The following is a 14,907-nucleotide window of genomic DNA, read 5'->3' on the forward strand; positions in this document are numbered from 1 at the left end:
CTCATAAAATGCAGAGAGAGTTTATTAGACTCATAAGCGCCAATTTGGCAAATTGTTAATGTGGTTTGTTAATGCGAATGGGGAAAAGAAATAAAAAAATTCAGCTGAAAAGGTGCAATATCATGAAGATTTTAAGAGCAAAGGGATGTTTGAGCATAAAGCCAGTTTAGGAAAACTATAATGCAGCATTCTTGGACGCATAGGAGAAGGTTAGGGAGGAATTTTGTTGCTATTTTATTTTATTTTATTTTATTAAACAAAAAAAAAATTTGTTGCTATTTTTAAATTTTCAAATTTTCAAATATATATATATATATATATATATATATATATTAAACAAATACGGTGATGACGGTAGAAATGGTGGTAGCTAATATGAAATCAGCTAAAATGATAGTGATATTGGCGGTAAGTCGGATGATAGTATAGAGAAGGTGACGGATGATAGTATAGAGAAGGTGACGGCAATCAAAATAATAGTATGAAGGAAGAGGTAATGATAGTATTGAAAATGACAATAGTGGTGACAACTATGATGAACACCAACAATATAACAAACGTAATGATGATGGCAGCGACAATATGATGGAAAACAATATGATGGAAACAATGATGGCAACAATAATAACGATGACCGGTTCACTGTGAAATCGAAATAAACTCATAGATATTACTTTTAGAGCATTTATTTTTTCAAAATCCACCAAAACTCTAAATTTTCCTATATTCCATATTTGAAGTGTTAAATATGCGCTTGTAAAGCTACTGTGGTTGCACCTAGCGCGTGGAGGAGCCAAGAAAAAATAATAGAGGGTCACCTAATTACCATTTTTAGAACACCACACACTTCCCTCGGCAACATTAGAACTTGACCGAACGTAAACTTTGTTTTATCGGAATCTTACAAGCACCTTCACGATCACCCGCAGGATTGGAATCGCAATCGCCCGCAGGATCACGATCGCGATTGCAAACGTCTGTGAGGCCGCAATCCCAATAGCACGAGAAAACTGAAATAATATCGTAATTTTTAAAATTTTATTTTATTTTTAATTTATATAAATGTAATTTTTTATAACACCATTAAAACAACCAATATATTAAAGACATTTGTACAATAACAGAGTTTTACGAGGGTATACATGCAAATATCAATATTGAAAAATATTCATGCGAAATCCGATATTTAGAAAAAAATCCATGCAAAAAATCCTATATTATACACACACAATATATTCCAACTGAAACTGTAACTGTCATATTACACAAGAGAGGAAGAGAGGGAGAGAGAGAAGGGGAAGGAAAGCACTGAAACTGTCATATATTCCAACTGATCTGTGTTCATAGAAAAGCAAATCATGGAACAAGCAAGAACACGAGAATAGTCTCCTTCAGTCTTCCTACAAGTAAATAGATCCTCTAAAGATTCCTCACACATCAAATGATATCATGCACCTGTAATGCACTAGGCCCAGAACACAGGTGAAGCAATCTTACAAGTTACATCAACTGATTCATTCTTCACATTGAGGTTGAACCATGCAACAGAAAAGAAAAGCCTTTAAAAGCGACATTTTATTTACTTGACCTGTATCAGCCACGGCCACGCCCTCCGCCTGTCAAGATTTATTCCATAGATAGAGATAAGCATGAGTCAGTTTTTATGCACGAAGAAAGCTCACAAGACTAACAAGAAACAGTGATGATATGAAGAGGGGAAAGCGTACCCCTGCCACCACCAACTTTACCGCTGCTTCCTCCCTTGCCACGACCTCCTTTGCCACCATCGTCCTGGCCCCGTCCAATGCCTTTGGCAGGCCTACCACTGCCACCCTCCTCTCTACCTCTTCCCCTTCCACGGCCAACACCAGGTGGCTTCCTGTCTGAAGAGAGAACATACAATAAATTGATTCAGGATGGTGCCAAATATGTGGGCCACTAAAAGTAATGTGAACGAGGACAAAGACAAGCTATATGCCATGGCTCATACTCTTCACCAGCATCTCTTTTGGGAGGAAGAGGAGGGGTTGGGGGGTAGACTTCAAGTTTGCTCAATCAGAAATTAAGTGGTCATCCAACAGCAGACAAATAGTCAAAAGAACTTAATGAACTGATGGGCTACTGTTGTAGTATGTCTTGAAGATCATTCAATAATCTATGCCATATATTGAAAAAGGACATGATCGTTTCACCTTTATAAGGGATGAACATTGATCTATTACCTCACGATGTAACAAAAATTTCTAGTGTCTTGAGGTTTTAGTTCTCATAATATCAGAACTATAATAGGTTTGAGAAATCTACCTGAACGGCTCTTGGTAGTTTCTTCTTGAACCTTGTCAATTACCTGGAAAAGCAGCTTTCGTTATAACTTCTTTTTGGCACATCAAATGAAATAAAGAAATTGGAAAACTATGTACTGCAAATCCAGATACTTGCATAATCATATATTCACTAATAGGAGGCTTAGCTACTACAAGTTAAGAGCATAATGCATCTAAGAAGAAAGCAAAATATAATTTCCCAAGACAACAGTTTGGAGGAAGAAAGAAGAATGGACATGGGGATTGCATTCATCTCTATAGCACAATATACATAGATACGAGTCAATCTAAAAGACAACAGCCAAACAAACTCAATAACCAGACCCTGTTTAGTGTAATATCATGTGATAACACAGACGCTATAGAGTGTACCGTACCATACCGATTCAGTACCGGTACATGTACGGGTGCGGTATTGTACCAGTATGCCGAAAAAATTCTGTACTGCACCGTACCGACACTATGCTAGTGTGGCATCGGTACGGGGTCCGGTATGAAAACGGCAAACTCTGACCCACCTAATATTTAAGCATAAACTTTGGTTAGCAACAAAGTGTTCTTAGTGTTACCCTAAACATAAGTTACTAACCACTTGGCATGGCTGCCAAGTTTCTAAGTCTCATCCAATGTTGGAAATGGCAACCTCCAAAAAAATATAAGCACGGGAATTATCTATACACACGAGAGAGAGAGAGAGAGAGAGAGAGAGAGAGAGAGAGAGAGAGAGAGAGAGAATCTGACCGGGATGGTTCCGAGACTACTTGGCTTCAAATGCTTCCTAGTCAAAAACAATGAAGGACATCTCAAAATGAAAAATCAGCACCGTTGATCATGATCTACGGCATTTTTATATTGGTTAGAAACCAAAAATGATGCATCTTTGAGATCTTATATCCTTGAAACAAGTGAAAACAAAATTGACCATTTCAACGATATGAAATCACATTTCAGTTCGATCTTAGTTTAGAAGCATATGGATTAGCTAAAAATTTGATCCGTTTATGTTTTAAAAATATCTAGATCAAGATCTACTATTCAAAATTGCAAATTATATAGTTTATACTGCGTTTTTGCTCGGTAATTATATTTCTTATGTTCATTTCTTCTCGGCTTGATGCATATGCAAGAAAGCTCAAAAATTTAAAAGAGAATATCGACGTATTTTATATATCTTAAATCATAATCACCTTGTACTAGTTTTTGTTTTGAGAGGCCCTTCATTATTTTTAACTAGGAAGCAATTTAAACCAAATGCTCTTAGAAGATCCAAATCTGGTTAGGTCTAGATTGCGCTTTTTTTTTTTTGGGGGGGGGGGGGGGGCTCAAATTGATGATCCGAGCCATTAGATGTGATTCACTATCTCTAAACTGCTTACAAAGCAAAAATTATATAACTTGGCGACCCTTATACTATGCATCAAGTGGTTAAAATATTTGGACAGTTCAAATGACACGAAATAATATAAATTTTTTGACCACTTGATGCTAAGGCTAACCGTCTCTAATCACATGATTTTTAGTGTGTAAGTTGTTTAAAGGTAGTAATAGATAATATCCAATGGCTTGGATCATCGATGTGAGACTTTCATTGTTCGATCAAGACTTGACCCGATCAGAGTAGAGATTCACTCAATCGTAGCCAAGTCTAGCTATATATATGTATTTATATGTGTGTGCATGTGTGTGGTGTGTCCTAAAGCCATTGTTTTCCAAAATAAAGAAACTAAAAAAATGTAGAGACAACCCTGAGTCTGCAAGTTGTTTTATGTCCTATCTAGATGTTGGTTATGTGAGGATTAGGGGATGGTAGTTGTTTAACTAGACAAATGAGAGCCGAAAATGCCATGATAAGCTTAATTGATAAATGCTCAGAAAGCAGGCTAGCCTGGTTAGTCTTACTTCATGGAGGATAGGCGAAACTGTCTCTTCTCTCTCTTTATTTTTTTTCCCCACAATTTATCCCACAACCCTCAGAACATCAACCAAATAATGAATAATTCTAGAACTAGGAGATGGTGGATATCAATAATTTAATCTATTTACCCCTTGGTTAACTAGTCAGCAACAAAACATAGCCTAAGTTATTCCTTGGGTATGCTTAAGCTATTTCACATGTGATAAGATACTTAAGTTGATAAATAACCATGATAATTCTATATTAAACGCATAATGAAACTTTGCAAAAAGTACCTAGCACTCAAAACTAAGAATCTCTCACATGACACTCCACGAAAATAAGTATCAGGAAGCACTTGAAAGTGGAGTTTCCAGCTGACTTGTATTGCATCCTATTATGTCGTGTCCAAATGTCCAAAAAAGTGCCAACGCTCATAAATTAATGTCCAGGAAACATTAATGCACTTGAGTGATACTTAGTTCAACTTGACCGCATGTTGGTTTGCCAAAGCTGTTGCTATTGCTACCACACACTAAACCCCTCTCAAGCAGGAAACTAAGCAGGGGTTACTATGGTAATTGAACTCTGAAGTATTGGCACCTCATGTGTTGCAGCATTTATAAGACAAGATCTCTAGTTTAATGGATGACAGACCTTGGGACATTACTCAACTGAAAGAGAAGCACTTATAATTTCTTTGTAGAATAAATCATTTGATAATCATTCACTTTCTTACAGTTTGAAGGAGTCGCACACTCTTGGTGTATCAAAGATCGGGCATTAATTTTAGAAATGCACAGACCAAAGTTGTCACACGAAATGATATGAGAATCCTACTAAAAGACAGTAAAAGTCCATATATCTACATCAAGAAAATAACCATGTGGATAAAAACATACATATATTTCATTGGCTACACAAGAGACTAGGAATGGGTAAGGTAATGCATGTGCTGGCCATAAAGTACAAACGAGACTCTTAGTTTCTCCATGTTTTAAGGTTGTGGCAACTGGATGAACCTACCAAGTAAGTTTGGTAATTTAAATGATATTAATTCAACAAGCTATTGTTTGCAAACATTTGGTAAAGTTATATTTATTCCAAGCCACTCAAATTGCAAATAAACTTTGTGGAGGAGGGGTCAATATTCCCTTGGGTCCCAAGCCTGCAACTCTATGTAAGAAAAATCTCCACATGCAGCATTGATGAGGAGGCAAAAAATGCTCGTTGATATCCAAAATTGAAGAGTTGACATTGCTATGGGCAAGGCTAAATTACGAGTATGTGACAATTGCATTAAACAAAGAATCCATCAATGATGATCAAGAGCAATATGATCATATGAGAGAGGATGTGCTTTCTTTTTTCGAACAAAAAAGGGCGTGATGCACCATCCTAGGAAATGATAGCTTTTCAACTTTCCATGGGAATAAACAAGCAGCTAGATATATAACATTCTATTCTATTGCATATTAAAATTTTATTTGTATCTTGGTCAAGTTTATCGTTGTCCAAGTCCATGTGCTGATTCAAGCTAGTCACATTTAAAAGTTCTAGCGAGCTAATTCCTTTTTGTCACTTTTCTAGATATGGTTCAATAGTTTTTATTTTTGCACGCATTGAATTCCTTTTCCTTGGATCACTATGCATGCAGGGAAATATGTTCTGCTATGGGGCCTATTTACATTTATACAACAAACTGCACCAATCAGGCACCAAATAATGTTGTTGAAACACAAAAACAAAATCATAAGGCAAGATGAAAAGAAAATATGAGAACTTTTAGAAATACTCATCTAATATAAATGATATATATCAACAAAGCAAATAGAAAAGAGGCTACGGCTATGCTTGCACGCTGAATAGCTAAATGGGGGTAGATAGGTTTAACAATTGGTAACCACCTCCAGTTAAAAGTTATCTGCTGTTTGGTTGACATTTCCGAGGTTACTGGGATAAATTGTGAAAATCTGAATTAAAGAGAGAGAAGAGAGACCTCCTTAACTTTATCTCACCCTCCCCCATGAATTAAGTTAACCAGTTTGTCTACTTTTTAGGGCGTTGACCGACTAAAGTATCATGGCATTTTAGGCTCTTCTTTGGCTGGTTAAACTACGAACCAGCGGATAATCAGCATTGGAACAAGGCCTAAGCAAGTACAGTTACAACCAGCGCGGCCCACCCCCCCCCCCCCCCCCCCCCAAAAAAAAAAACAAAACACACACAAAACCCTTCTTTTTATCTTTTCCTTTCTCTCCCAAAACAACATCCAAACATAAGGCTGTCCATATTCCAAGCCTACATCTCACAGTTCTAACTAATTGACATAGGCAAGGCCTAGAACATGGCCTTGGCTTGAAGCATGAAAAAGCCAAAATTCAAGTTGAATAAAATATCAAATACAACTATTAAAACTGCTACAAAACACCACAAACATATTAAACCCTCTACAATGTATTGATGTGTAACTGCACACTCAAAAATTGAGAATAACTTGAAAAAATGAAAAAAAAATAGTAGTGTTGTCAAAGGCGCTCTAGGTACTTGGGCAGGGCAAGGAAACCCTTAAGCACCTCACAATCCCCAAGCAAGGTGAGTTTACTAATGAAGGGCTACTATAAGATGTTTGGTGGTTAATTCTTTAACATTATGCATTGTTGGGAAACATAAAACATGTTTTAGAAAATTGTATTTCACTATCATGTTTAAACTTGAAAGCTGTTTTAGGATGTTTACTGGTTCATTTTTGTTGATTTTTATTTAAAAACATGTTATGGGAAGTGGTATTTTGATGATGTTTTCAAAGATGTGAAACATGATATCTAATTTTTCAGGATGATCATGATTTAAGATGTTTAAACTTGAATAAACAATTTTATTATGTGTGTATTGTTTTGAAATACAAACAATATTTATATTTAATGTAATTATTTAACTTTTTCATAGATGAGGGCCTTGCTTTCTTTAACAGATGCCTTTTTAGCACCTAGCACCTCAGGCGATATGAGGTCTTGTTGCCTTAAGCATGGTTTTTGTTTCTGACAACCTTAATAAACAGAAAATCCTCTCAGTAATGAAGCAACCATCCATTGACTATTAAACAACAGATTGTACGCTAGACAACTTTACCATAAAGAAGCCAGCTAACTAGGAGCCAAGAGTATCATATATGAATATGAGCTCCATTCCTCTAAATTCAGCTTGGTTTTATGAATTCTACTACGCCATTGATCCTTGTCTTAGCCCAAGTCACTAGTTTGGAAGTGTTCGTGAGTCAGTTGTGCATAACTCTCAATGTTCTTCTTCAATCAGACCCCTATCATTTTCTGAACTTTCAAAAAATATCCCAAACATGTATTCCCTCATCTATCTCAAACAACTTTCCTTCATGGATCTCCCTCAAACTGTATGCTCCTTCATTCAACTTCTTGAATTCCTTCCAAATTGGTATTAGCTTATATAAGTGATACTATAACCATCTTTCATGCACATAAATACAGCATAGATATTTAGTTTCTCCTTCATCTTTCCTTTTTGCTTGCCTTTTTTTGTGTGTTATGAAGATCACTAAAGGTTGCATATTTCATCAAATTCACTAAACCATGCTCTTTGTTGAGAAATCAAGATAACGTTCTGTCCTACTATATTTCTTTTTTAACTTTTTCTTATCAACAAGCTTATCATTAGTTGCCTTTTGAACCTCCACTTTCAACCACCAATTTCCCTTGCCATGAACTTTAAATTTGACAATTTAGGACACGCATCCGAGAAGCTACTCCGTTAATGAGAACTGCCAAAAAATACTCAATCTTGGGGCACCTTGGTAATCTCCAATAGTAGTTCTGCTCAAGATAAATATATTTAGAAACAACTTGCATGCGTTAGAGTGGCTAACTCTCTACAACAATAACTTTTGATGCTTATTTCTCATGTCTCCCTAAAAAAGAATGCATGATCAATTAATAATCGTTAGGTCTTCATATTTTATTGTTAATTAGATGCTATCACTGAATGCATGACTTTATCTTTTCATACACATTTGGACTGGCACATGTTTTGGGAATAAAAGCTACCGTTCCATCAGACAGTGTATCTACCATTGGGTCAGCTAGGTTTCCTTCTACAAAAACTCTAACCCCAATTTGCTTAATGAACCTGTCTCAGCCCAAATTGCATTTTATCAATTGATCTAGTTCAACATGCACTACATAGAAACTAGGAAATTTATACTCTAATACTAACTCAATTTTTTCAAAAGAATGAACAATGTCAGGACATAGTTTCAGAAATTTAAAAGCCTTGCCCAAAATTATATTCACCTGAAAGATTGCTTCAAAGATGAGGAAAAATAGGAATATTTCTTTTTGAAAAATATCAAAAAAAAGGAGATTGTTGATTTGTCTATCTTGGGCAGTAATGTTTATATGGTCCCTAAACAAGCTACTTTCTGTAATTACAGGCTTATAGGCGTCAGAACATTATCTTCCCAAAGCATTCATCTTCTTTGTAACTCAAGATGGTAATGGCACCAGTAGCCTGCTATATTAGCATCAATTGATTAAACAATGTATGTAGATGTCTAGTACAAATAACTATTTGTATCATGTCTGCATAAAAAAACACACAGACATAAGCACAAACAAATTTATCAGTGTATATGTCCCGTTTTATCCAAAACACACTGGTTTGCGAACAACATAAATAAGAATGGATTGCACACATTCCATGATGGAGAAGAACAACATGGTCCTACCTAATGCGTATTTGGACCAAGGGACTTGAAGAGGAGAAAAAAAACAGGAACATATGGAAGGATCATTTTGAAAGAACATGTACCCCTTAGTTACTTGCGGGGGTTTTCGCATGCAAAAGAACCACATTTTTCCAATTGTGTATGGTTTAATAAAATTCCACATAATCTTCTCCAGGTATAGGCTTTTGCCCCCATCATATTATTTTCAAACAAACATGCAAAAAAGTCCAGACCAAATAAAAAAAGAAAACAATAACAGAATTGGTTTGAGATACTCCAATTGATAAATGACTAGTTGGATCTGAAATAAGTAATACCGCAAGAATAAAGTGCGAGGGGAAAGGAAAAAGCACACTCTTCTGCAAAGGTTCTCTTACATACCTCATCAGGAACTCGAAGATACTTAATGGTGTTCCCTCGAATGTAGCATTCAGGCATTCTCCAAAACCTATCTCCATCCTACACCACAATGAGATCCTATAAGGAACACAGGACAAAGCCTATCTAATTCCACCTGAACAAAACAAACATCAGTACATAAAGCAAGACAAAGCAGTCACCTTCGAAGTACAAATGACCTCACGAAGGTGAATGTTCATCCAGGTATCACAGTTCACCAAATGCCCATTGTACGTCTCCCCATTCTTCAGCTCCACCAGCTGTCGCAAGACAATAACGCCATCAATCAATACGCTAAATAACTACCGATATCACGAAAAACTTATCCAGAAACAAAACCCCAGCATAATAAACCGAAAAAAGCAAACACAGGTATCTCACCATGGGATGCCCTTGAGCCGTCTTCAGGAGCGATAGCGGAAGCTGGAAAGCAGCGCCAAAAGTATCATCACAAAATCAGAATAACCCACCAATAAGGACTAAAAAAAATTAAAAAAATACAGAAAATTCGGAAAAATTGAATCTTTGCAGCCCTAATTCCATATGAACCCTGACAGAACCCACAAATTTATATTCAAAAAGGGAAAAAAATGAAAAATCGGTCAGAAAGAATTTTTACGCACCATCTTCAGCCAAGTTAAGAAGCCTGCAATCAAGAACACGGGTTAGAAGAGAGACAAAGAAGTCAACCACTGCCCAAATCCGGCTCCCGGGGAGCAGGGATCGAAGGGGTCGATTCCGGAGGTTCAGAACTCAAGAATCAACGAAAAAAGATTGGGTACGAACCCTCAATTTATGGTTCTGGGAACGAAAATTCTCAAGCCCTAATTATAACACGAGCAGTAGGCGAAGAAAAATTACTCTAGCGAGGTCTGGAAGAAAGTATTTAAACACTAGAGCCTTCCATTCTGATTTTCCCTAAGGGTGCAGTATATTTATATTCTTCAAATCGGCGTGGTCGGTAACGGGTCGGTTGAGGGTCGGGTCGGGTCTTTGACGATTTGGTCCGATCCGAATCGGGTATTTTGAAATAATCCAATGACCTAAGTGGATGCAATATAAAATCGGACTGCATGTTGGCATGCTGAGGCCCATATGAGTTAGCTTGGATTAGAGTTTCCAAGTTTATGATCTTTCCAATTTGTTAGTCATGGGATGAAGCTTAAGTTGACGACATCGAATATATATTAATTAATGGTGTTTATTGATTAATGGTGTTTTTCCCTCTTTACATCCATTTTGCTTACTAAAATAAATATTTGGGTGATTTCTGCTCATCAAGTTGGTATAGTCTTTAGCACTTGCATCAAATAATCTAGGTTCAGAGGATCGGGAGAGGACTCTCCTCTATTGTGTAGCCCGTTATCTATGGAGCTTTTCTATCAATACACACGTATATGGGTATGTTCTTAGAAATTTTCTTATATATATATATATAGGCATAGACACACATATGTTTATTTATTTAATATCTAAAATTGTTCTCTTAAGAATTTTAGTTTGTAACATCAGTTTCTTTAAGTCATAGCCTTGTAGTGTTGATGTTCTTAGGAATTTTCCTGTATATGCTTACCTATTCTCTACCTATCATGTGCCATGCATCCAAGAGTTGCAAATAATGGACATTAGAAAGAAGGAAACTTTCTACATGAAATCCCTTTGAACTCCAAAACATAAACCGCAACCTCCACACCGTTTTTCTTATTGTCCCTTTCCTTACCGTTATGTATATACATATGTTTAGTTATTTAATATGTATAGTTGTTCTCTCTGGGTTCATTTGGTTAAGATATGTTAGATTACAGGATAATCTGATGATTTCTAAAAATTATTTATTTGAAAAAATAATTGCAAGGGAAAACAAACTTATCTCATTTGGTTGGTGAAAAAATTACTCAAAAAAATGACACCAGAAAAAAATTATTATGTTTGGTTGGAGGTAATGTTATATAAAAATGTTGCAACAATAATTGAAGTAACGATATTTTTTTGTTCATTCCATTTGCTAGTCATTTATGGCCCTACTTACATGAAGGCCGTCAATATCGACTATTTCAAATATTAAATATATTTACATGAGTTAGTAATATTTTAAATTAATTATACATATATTTGAAAGTTTATTTTTTTATAATAAAAATTTTTTAGTATTTTTAATTCTCTTATTAAGCAAGTATATTTGAACACCAAAAATGGTATGTTTTGAATTAGGATGAATTAGAACTATTTTAGGATTGACAATATTAAAATAGGTATGTGTCGATTTCAATGAAAAAAGTAGGGGTACTTCCATCAAGCAACGATAATTTCAAATTATCTCATTCGATAATCTAGTATAAGAAAAAAATATCAACCTTCTAGTAATATTTCTTACATCCTCTTTTCATAGTAATCTGACATAAAATTTATATTCCCATGCCAGGCTACTCCAACCAAATGAACCCTTAAGTATTTTGGTTTGTAACTTCAATCTCTCTGAGTCCGAGTCATAGGCTGGTCTGTCATCTCTTAGTTCTAATGGATCTGCTTGCAGCTTAGATTATTCTTTCCTGTTCGAAACTTTAGCCTTCATATACTTGTTTTCCTTTGAATAACAAAGAGTTATTTTAGTTGCCTAAATTAGGCTCGTGCAATATTAGCCTGTAATTAGATTAAGGCCTTCTTTGGGGGAGCTTTTTGAGGGCCAAAAAGCATTTTCTAGCCCTCCAAAAGTACTTTTAAATAAAAAAATAATGTTTGGTAAAATTTTCGAAAAGCTGTTTCAGCTTTTGCGGAAAGCTGAAAACAGCTTTTGAGAAGAAGCTCCAATTTGAAGCTTTCCAAAAATGCTGTTTTCAGCTTTATCGGAAAGCTATTTTTTGGACCAAAATACCCTCATTTAAATCACACTATTTTCTTCCAAAACCCTCATCCCGCCTCTTCCTCTCTCACCCATCCTCTCCCTCTCCCTCTCTATCTTCTTCTTCCTCTCAATGCCGCCGCCTCTGTTCCTTCTTCCTTTTTTTTCTTTTCTTTTTTGTTTTGGGAGCTCGTGGCTGCCCACGGTGGCAGCCACCATGCTGATCACCATCCATGGCCGAAGACCCCTCTATATTTCAATAAAATAAAATAATAAATAAATAAATAAATAAATAAAAAATAATGAGTGAGTGGCAAATAATCTGATCTAAATAAATAAATAAATATATATTAGTAATTATTTAACTAATTTTATCACTTAGCTAGAAAATTTGTTAGAGAGATAAATGGTAATTAGAAGGATGAAAAATTAATTTACACTAATAATTATAATATTTTATATATTTATTATTGTATTATACTATAAATATAATATTATATTACATTATATCATAATACATTGATATGTTATGTTAAATAATTTAATATTATATTAAATTATTATTCTATAATACATAATGTTATAATATTATATTATAATAATATAATATTATATTACATTAATATTATACTATATCATATATTTATGTATTAATATATATTATATTTTATTATGCTCTACTATATAATACTAGTAATGTTCTTTATGGCTATTTTGTCACACAAAAGTATTTTCTCAGTTTGTTTATCAAACACATGTTAAAGTGCCACAGCATTTTAGAAATGTAGTTATCAAATAGCAAACAGCTTTTTATAAATGCTCTGCTTCAGACAGCTCTACTTCTAAAGCTCTACTACTAAGAGCTCCTCCAAACAGAGCCTAAGTCATTGATATGTGGAGGCTTCCACATGTTGTTCATAATATTTTGTCTTAATGTTCTTTGAAATAAACATGTTTTCTTGCAATTGGTATCTCGGACTAAAATAAGGTTTTTTTTCCCTTGCAGAGAAGGTTAACAGTCAGGCATCTACGCAAAAAAAAAAAGAAGGGTTATAGCCAAGCAATAGGAATATGAAAGGAGACTCCAGAGCTCGAAAAAGCTCAAAAGCCAAGAAGAACTCAGCTCAAAAACATCCAAAAACTATTTGAGGGCTGTAATGCTGAATCGGTCCTCCATCGCATCAAGACTAGTGCCATAGCAAAAAGTTGGAGATACCTGGACGTGGGTCTCTGTTTTGGATACTCTACCAGATAGCAATGTAAGTAGTGAACCAGTCGACAAGGATCCAATGCCAATCCAACTAGATTGTAGCGTTGGTATTGCACCAACTAACCGGCTTGATGATGTTGCTGCAGTTGAATCAACTCAATACCTAGCGACCATGGCAGGTTTTCTTGGTCCACTGAGGGTGGCAAATGTATTCATTGGTTGCAAGATAGAGAACTTCCATTGCTTTATTCAGGCACCGGTAGCTGATACATTCAGATGATTCCCAGGATAGAGTACTATGCTTGTGTTGTCGATATACTTGGTCGTACAGTACTTTTGGATGATGCGAGGAGAACTCGTAGAAGAGTTGCCTCTAGAGCTTAGTCCACTTCTTTGGCAGGCATTGCTTAGGGCTTATAACATTCATGGTAGCTTGGAGATGGGAAAATATGCAGCTCGCTGCTTGCTTCCTGTGGCACCAGAATGCTCAGCAGCCTATGTGCTGCTGGCTAAGATATCTTCATCAGAAGGAAGATGAGAGGAGAGGGGTAGAGTTATAAAGGAGATGAAGGAGAGAGGAGTGAAGAAGGATACAGGAATGAGTTGGATTGAGTTGAGAAAAAAGTTCATGTCTTTATCATGGAGGACAGGGTTCATCCTGTAGCTAAGATTATCTGTAAGGTATTGGATGAGTTGGTTGCTCCTGTTAAAGATCAAGAGCATCTTCCAGATAAGAAGCTTGTACTCTGCAACTTGGAACTATAGAGGTCAAGTTAGTTCATGTGGTCATAGTCACAAAGATGCAGCAAATACCAAACAAATAGAAATTTGGAAGAACCCTTGGATATCTTCAGTAGCTGGTTGATGCAACAAGTATGAGGATGTTTCCCATTTCATTTTCATCAATCAAAACTTGCATCACATTGAAACAGCTTTAAGTTAATACGACTGGATAATAAACTGCCATCCAGCTTTAGTGTCTGGATCATGTTGGATACCTTTTAACAACAATTATGCCAACGGTCGAGTAATGATATCCAGATTTGGAACAAAGGAGAAAAAAACATATAGCCTATTTTTTTCTCCAGACGTGTATATAGCATAGCTTGCAATGATAGTGGAAATTTTTGGTATTCTTTTTTGCCTTTGCTCTGAATTAATATGTTAAGAAGGTATACATTCTTCTCTGTATTGTTCCAACAAAATATGGAGTTGCTACTTTTAAATCGCATCTTTCTATTGGTCTTGCAGGCAACTCCATGCCGAAAGATAATTGCAAACCTCCTCCTCATTAAAAACTCTGAGAAGAGCCTTTTGTATGGTGGTGAGATACAATTGCAAATTTTCAGTGATGCTTCAGATCAATGTGTTTGTGAAGAATGAATCATATCCAATTGAACCTGTGATCTCAAAGGACACTGTCTAAACAAGTCCATGTTGTAAACAACCAGCTCAACTCATTCCATGGAAAATAAACTTTCGTGG

At 35.7% G+C, this 14,907-nt stretch overlaps 1 protein-coding gene across 2 annotated transcripts; it reads right to left on the reverse strand.

The window, feature by feature from the left end:
- Positions 1 to 1,295: 1,295 nt before the first annotated feature.
- LOC103715290 (sm-like protein LSM4) lies at positions 1,296 to 10,284 on the reverse strand. 2 transcript variants are annotated; one of them, XM_008802873.5, is made up of 8 exons: positions 10,160 to 10,284; positions 9,997 to 10,019; positions 9,755 to 9,796; positions 9,535 to 9,633; positions 9,356 to 9,433; positions 2,305 to 2,347; positions 1,728 to 1,883; positions 1,296 to 1,616 (listed from the first exon to the last, which is right to left on the reverse strand). In XM_008802873.5, exons 2-8 carry the CDS (start codon positions 9,997 to 9,999, stop codon positions 1,594 to 1,596), a joined length of 444 nt encoding a protein of 147 aa, XP_008801095.1. In that variant the 5' UTR covers positions 10,000 to 10,019; positions 10,160 to 10,284; the 3' UTR covers positions 1,296 to 1,593. The 2 variants fall into 2 exon arrangements, with proteins under 2 accessions (XP_008801095.1, XP_008801092.1); XM_008802870.5 differs by having other exon boundaries at positions 9,997 to 10,283.
- Positions 10,285 to 14,907: the final 4,623 nt, after the last annotated feature.

This window comes from Phoenix dactylifera, chromosome 8, assembly GCF_051530095.1.
Source record: "Phoenix dactylifera cultivar Ajwa chromosome 8, Ajwa_hap1_PhDact_Kaust_v1.1, whole genome shotgun sequence".
In the NCBI taxonomy this organism is placed as follows: domain Eukaryota; kingdom Viridiplantae; phylum Streptophyta; class Magnoliopsida; order Arecales; family Arecaceae; genus Phoenix; species Phoenix dactylifera.

Coding starts and splice junctions, on each gene's coding strand:
- LOC103715290 (XM_008802873.5), bottom strand. Junction 9,434..9,534: donor AGGTCATTTGTACTTCGAAG/GTGACTGCTTTG, acceptor ATTGTGGTGTAG/GATGGAGATAGGTTTTGGAG. Junction 1,884..2,304: donor AACTACCAAGAGCCGTTCAG/GTAGATTTCTCA, acceptor TTCTCTCTTCAG/ACAGGAAGCCACCTGGTGTT.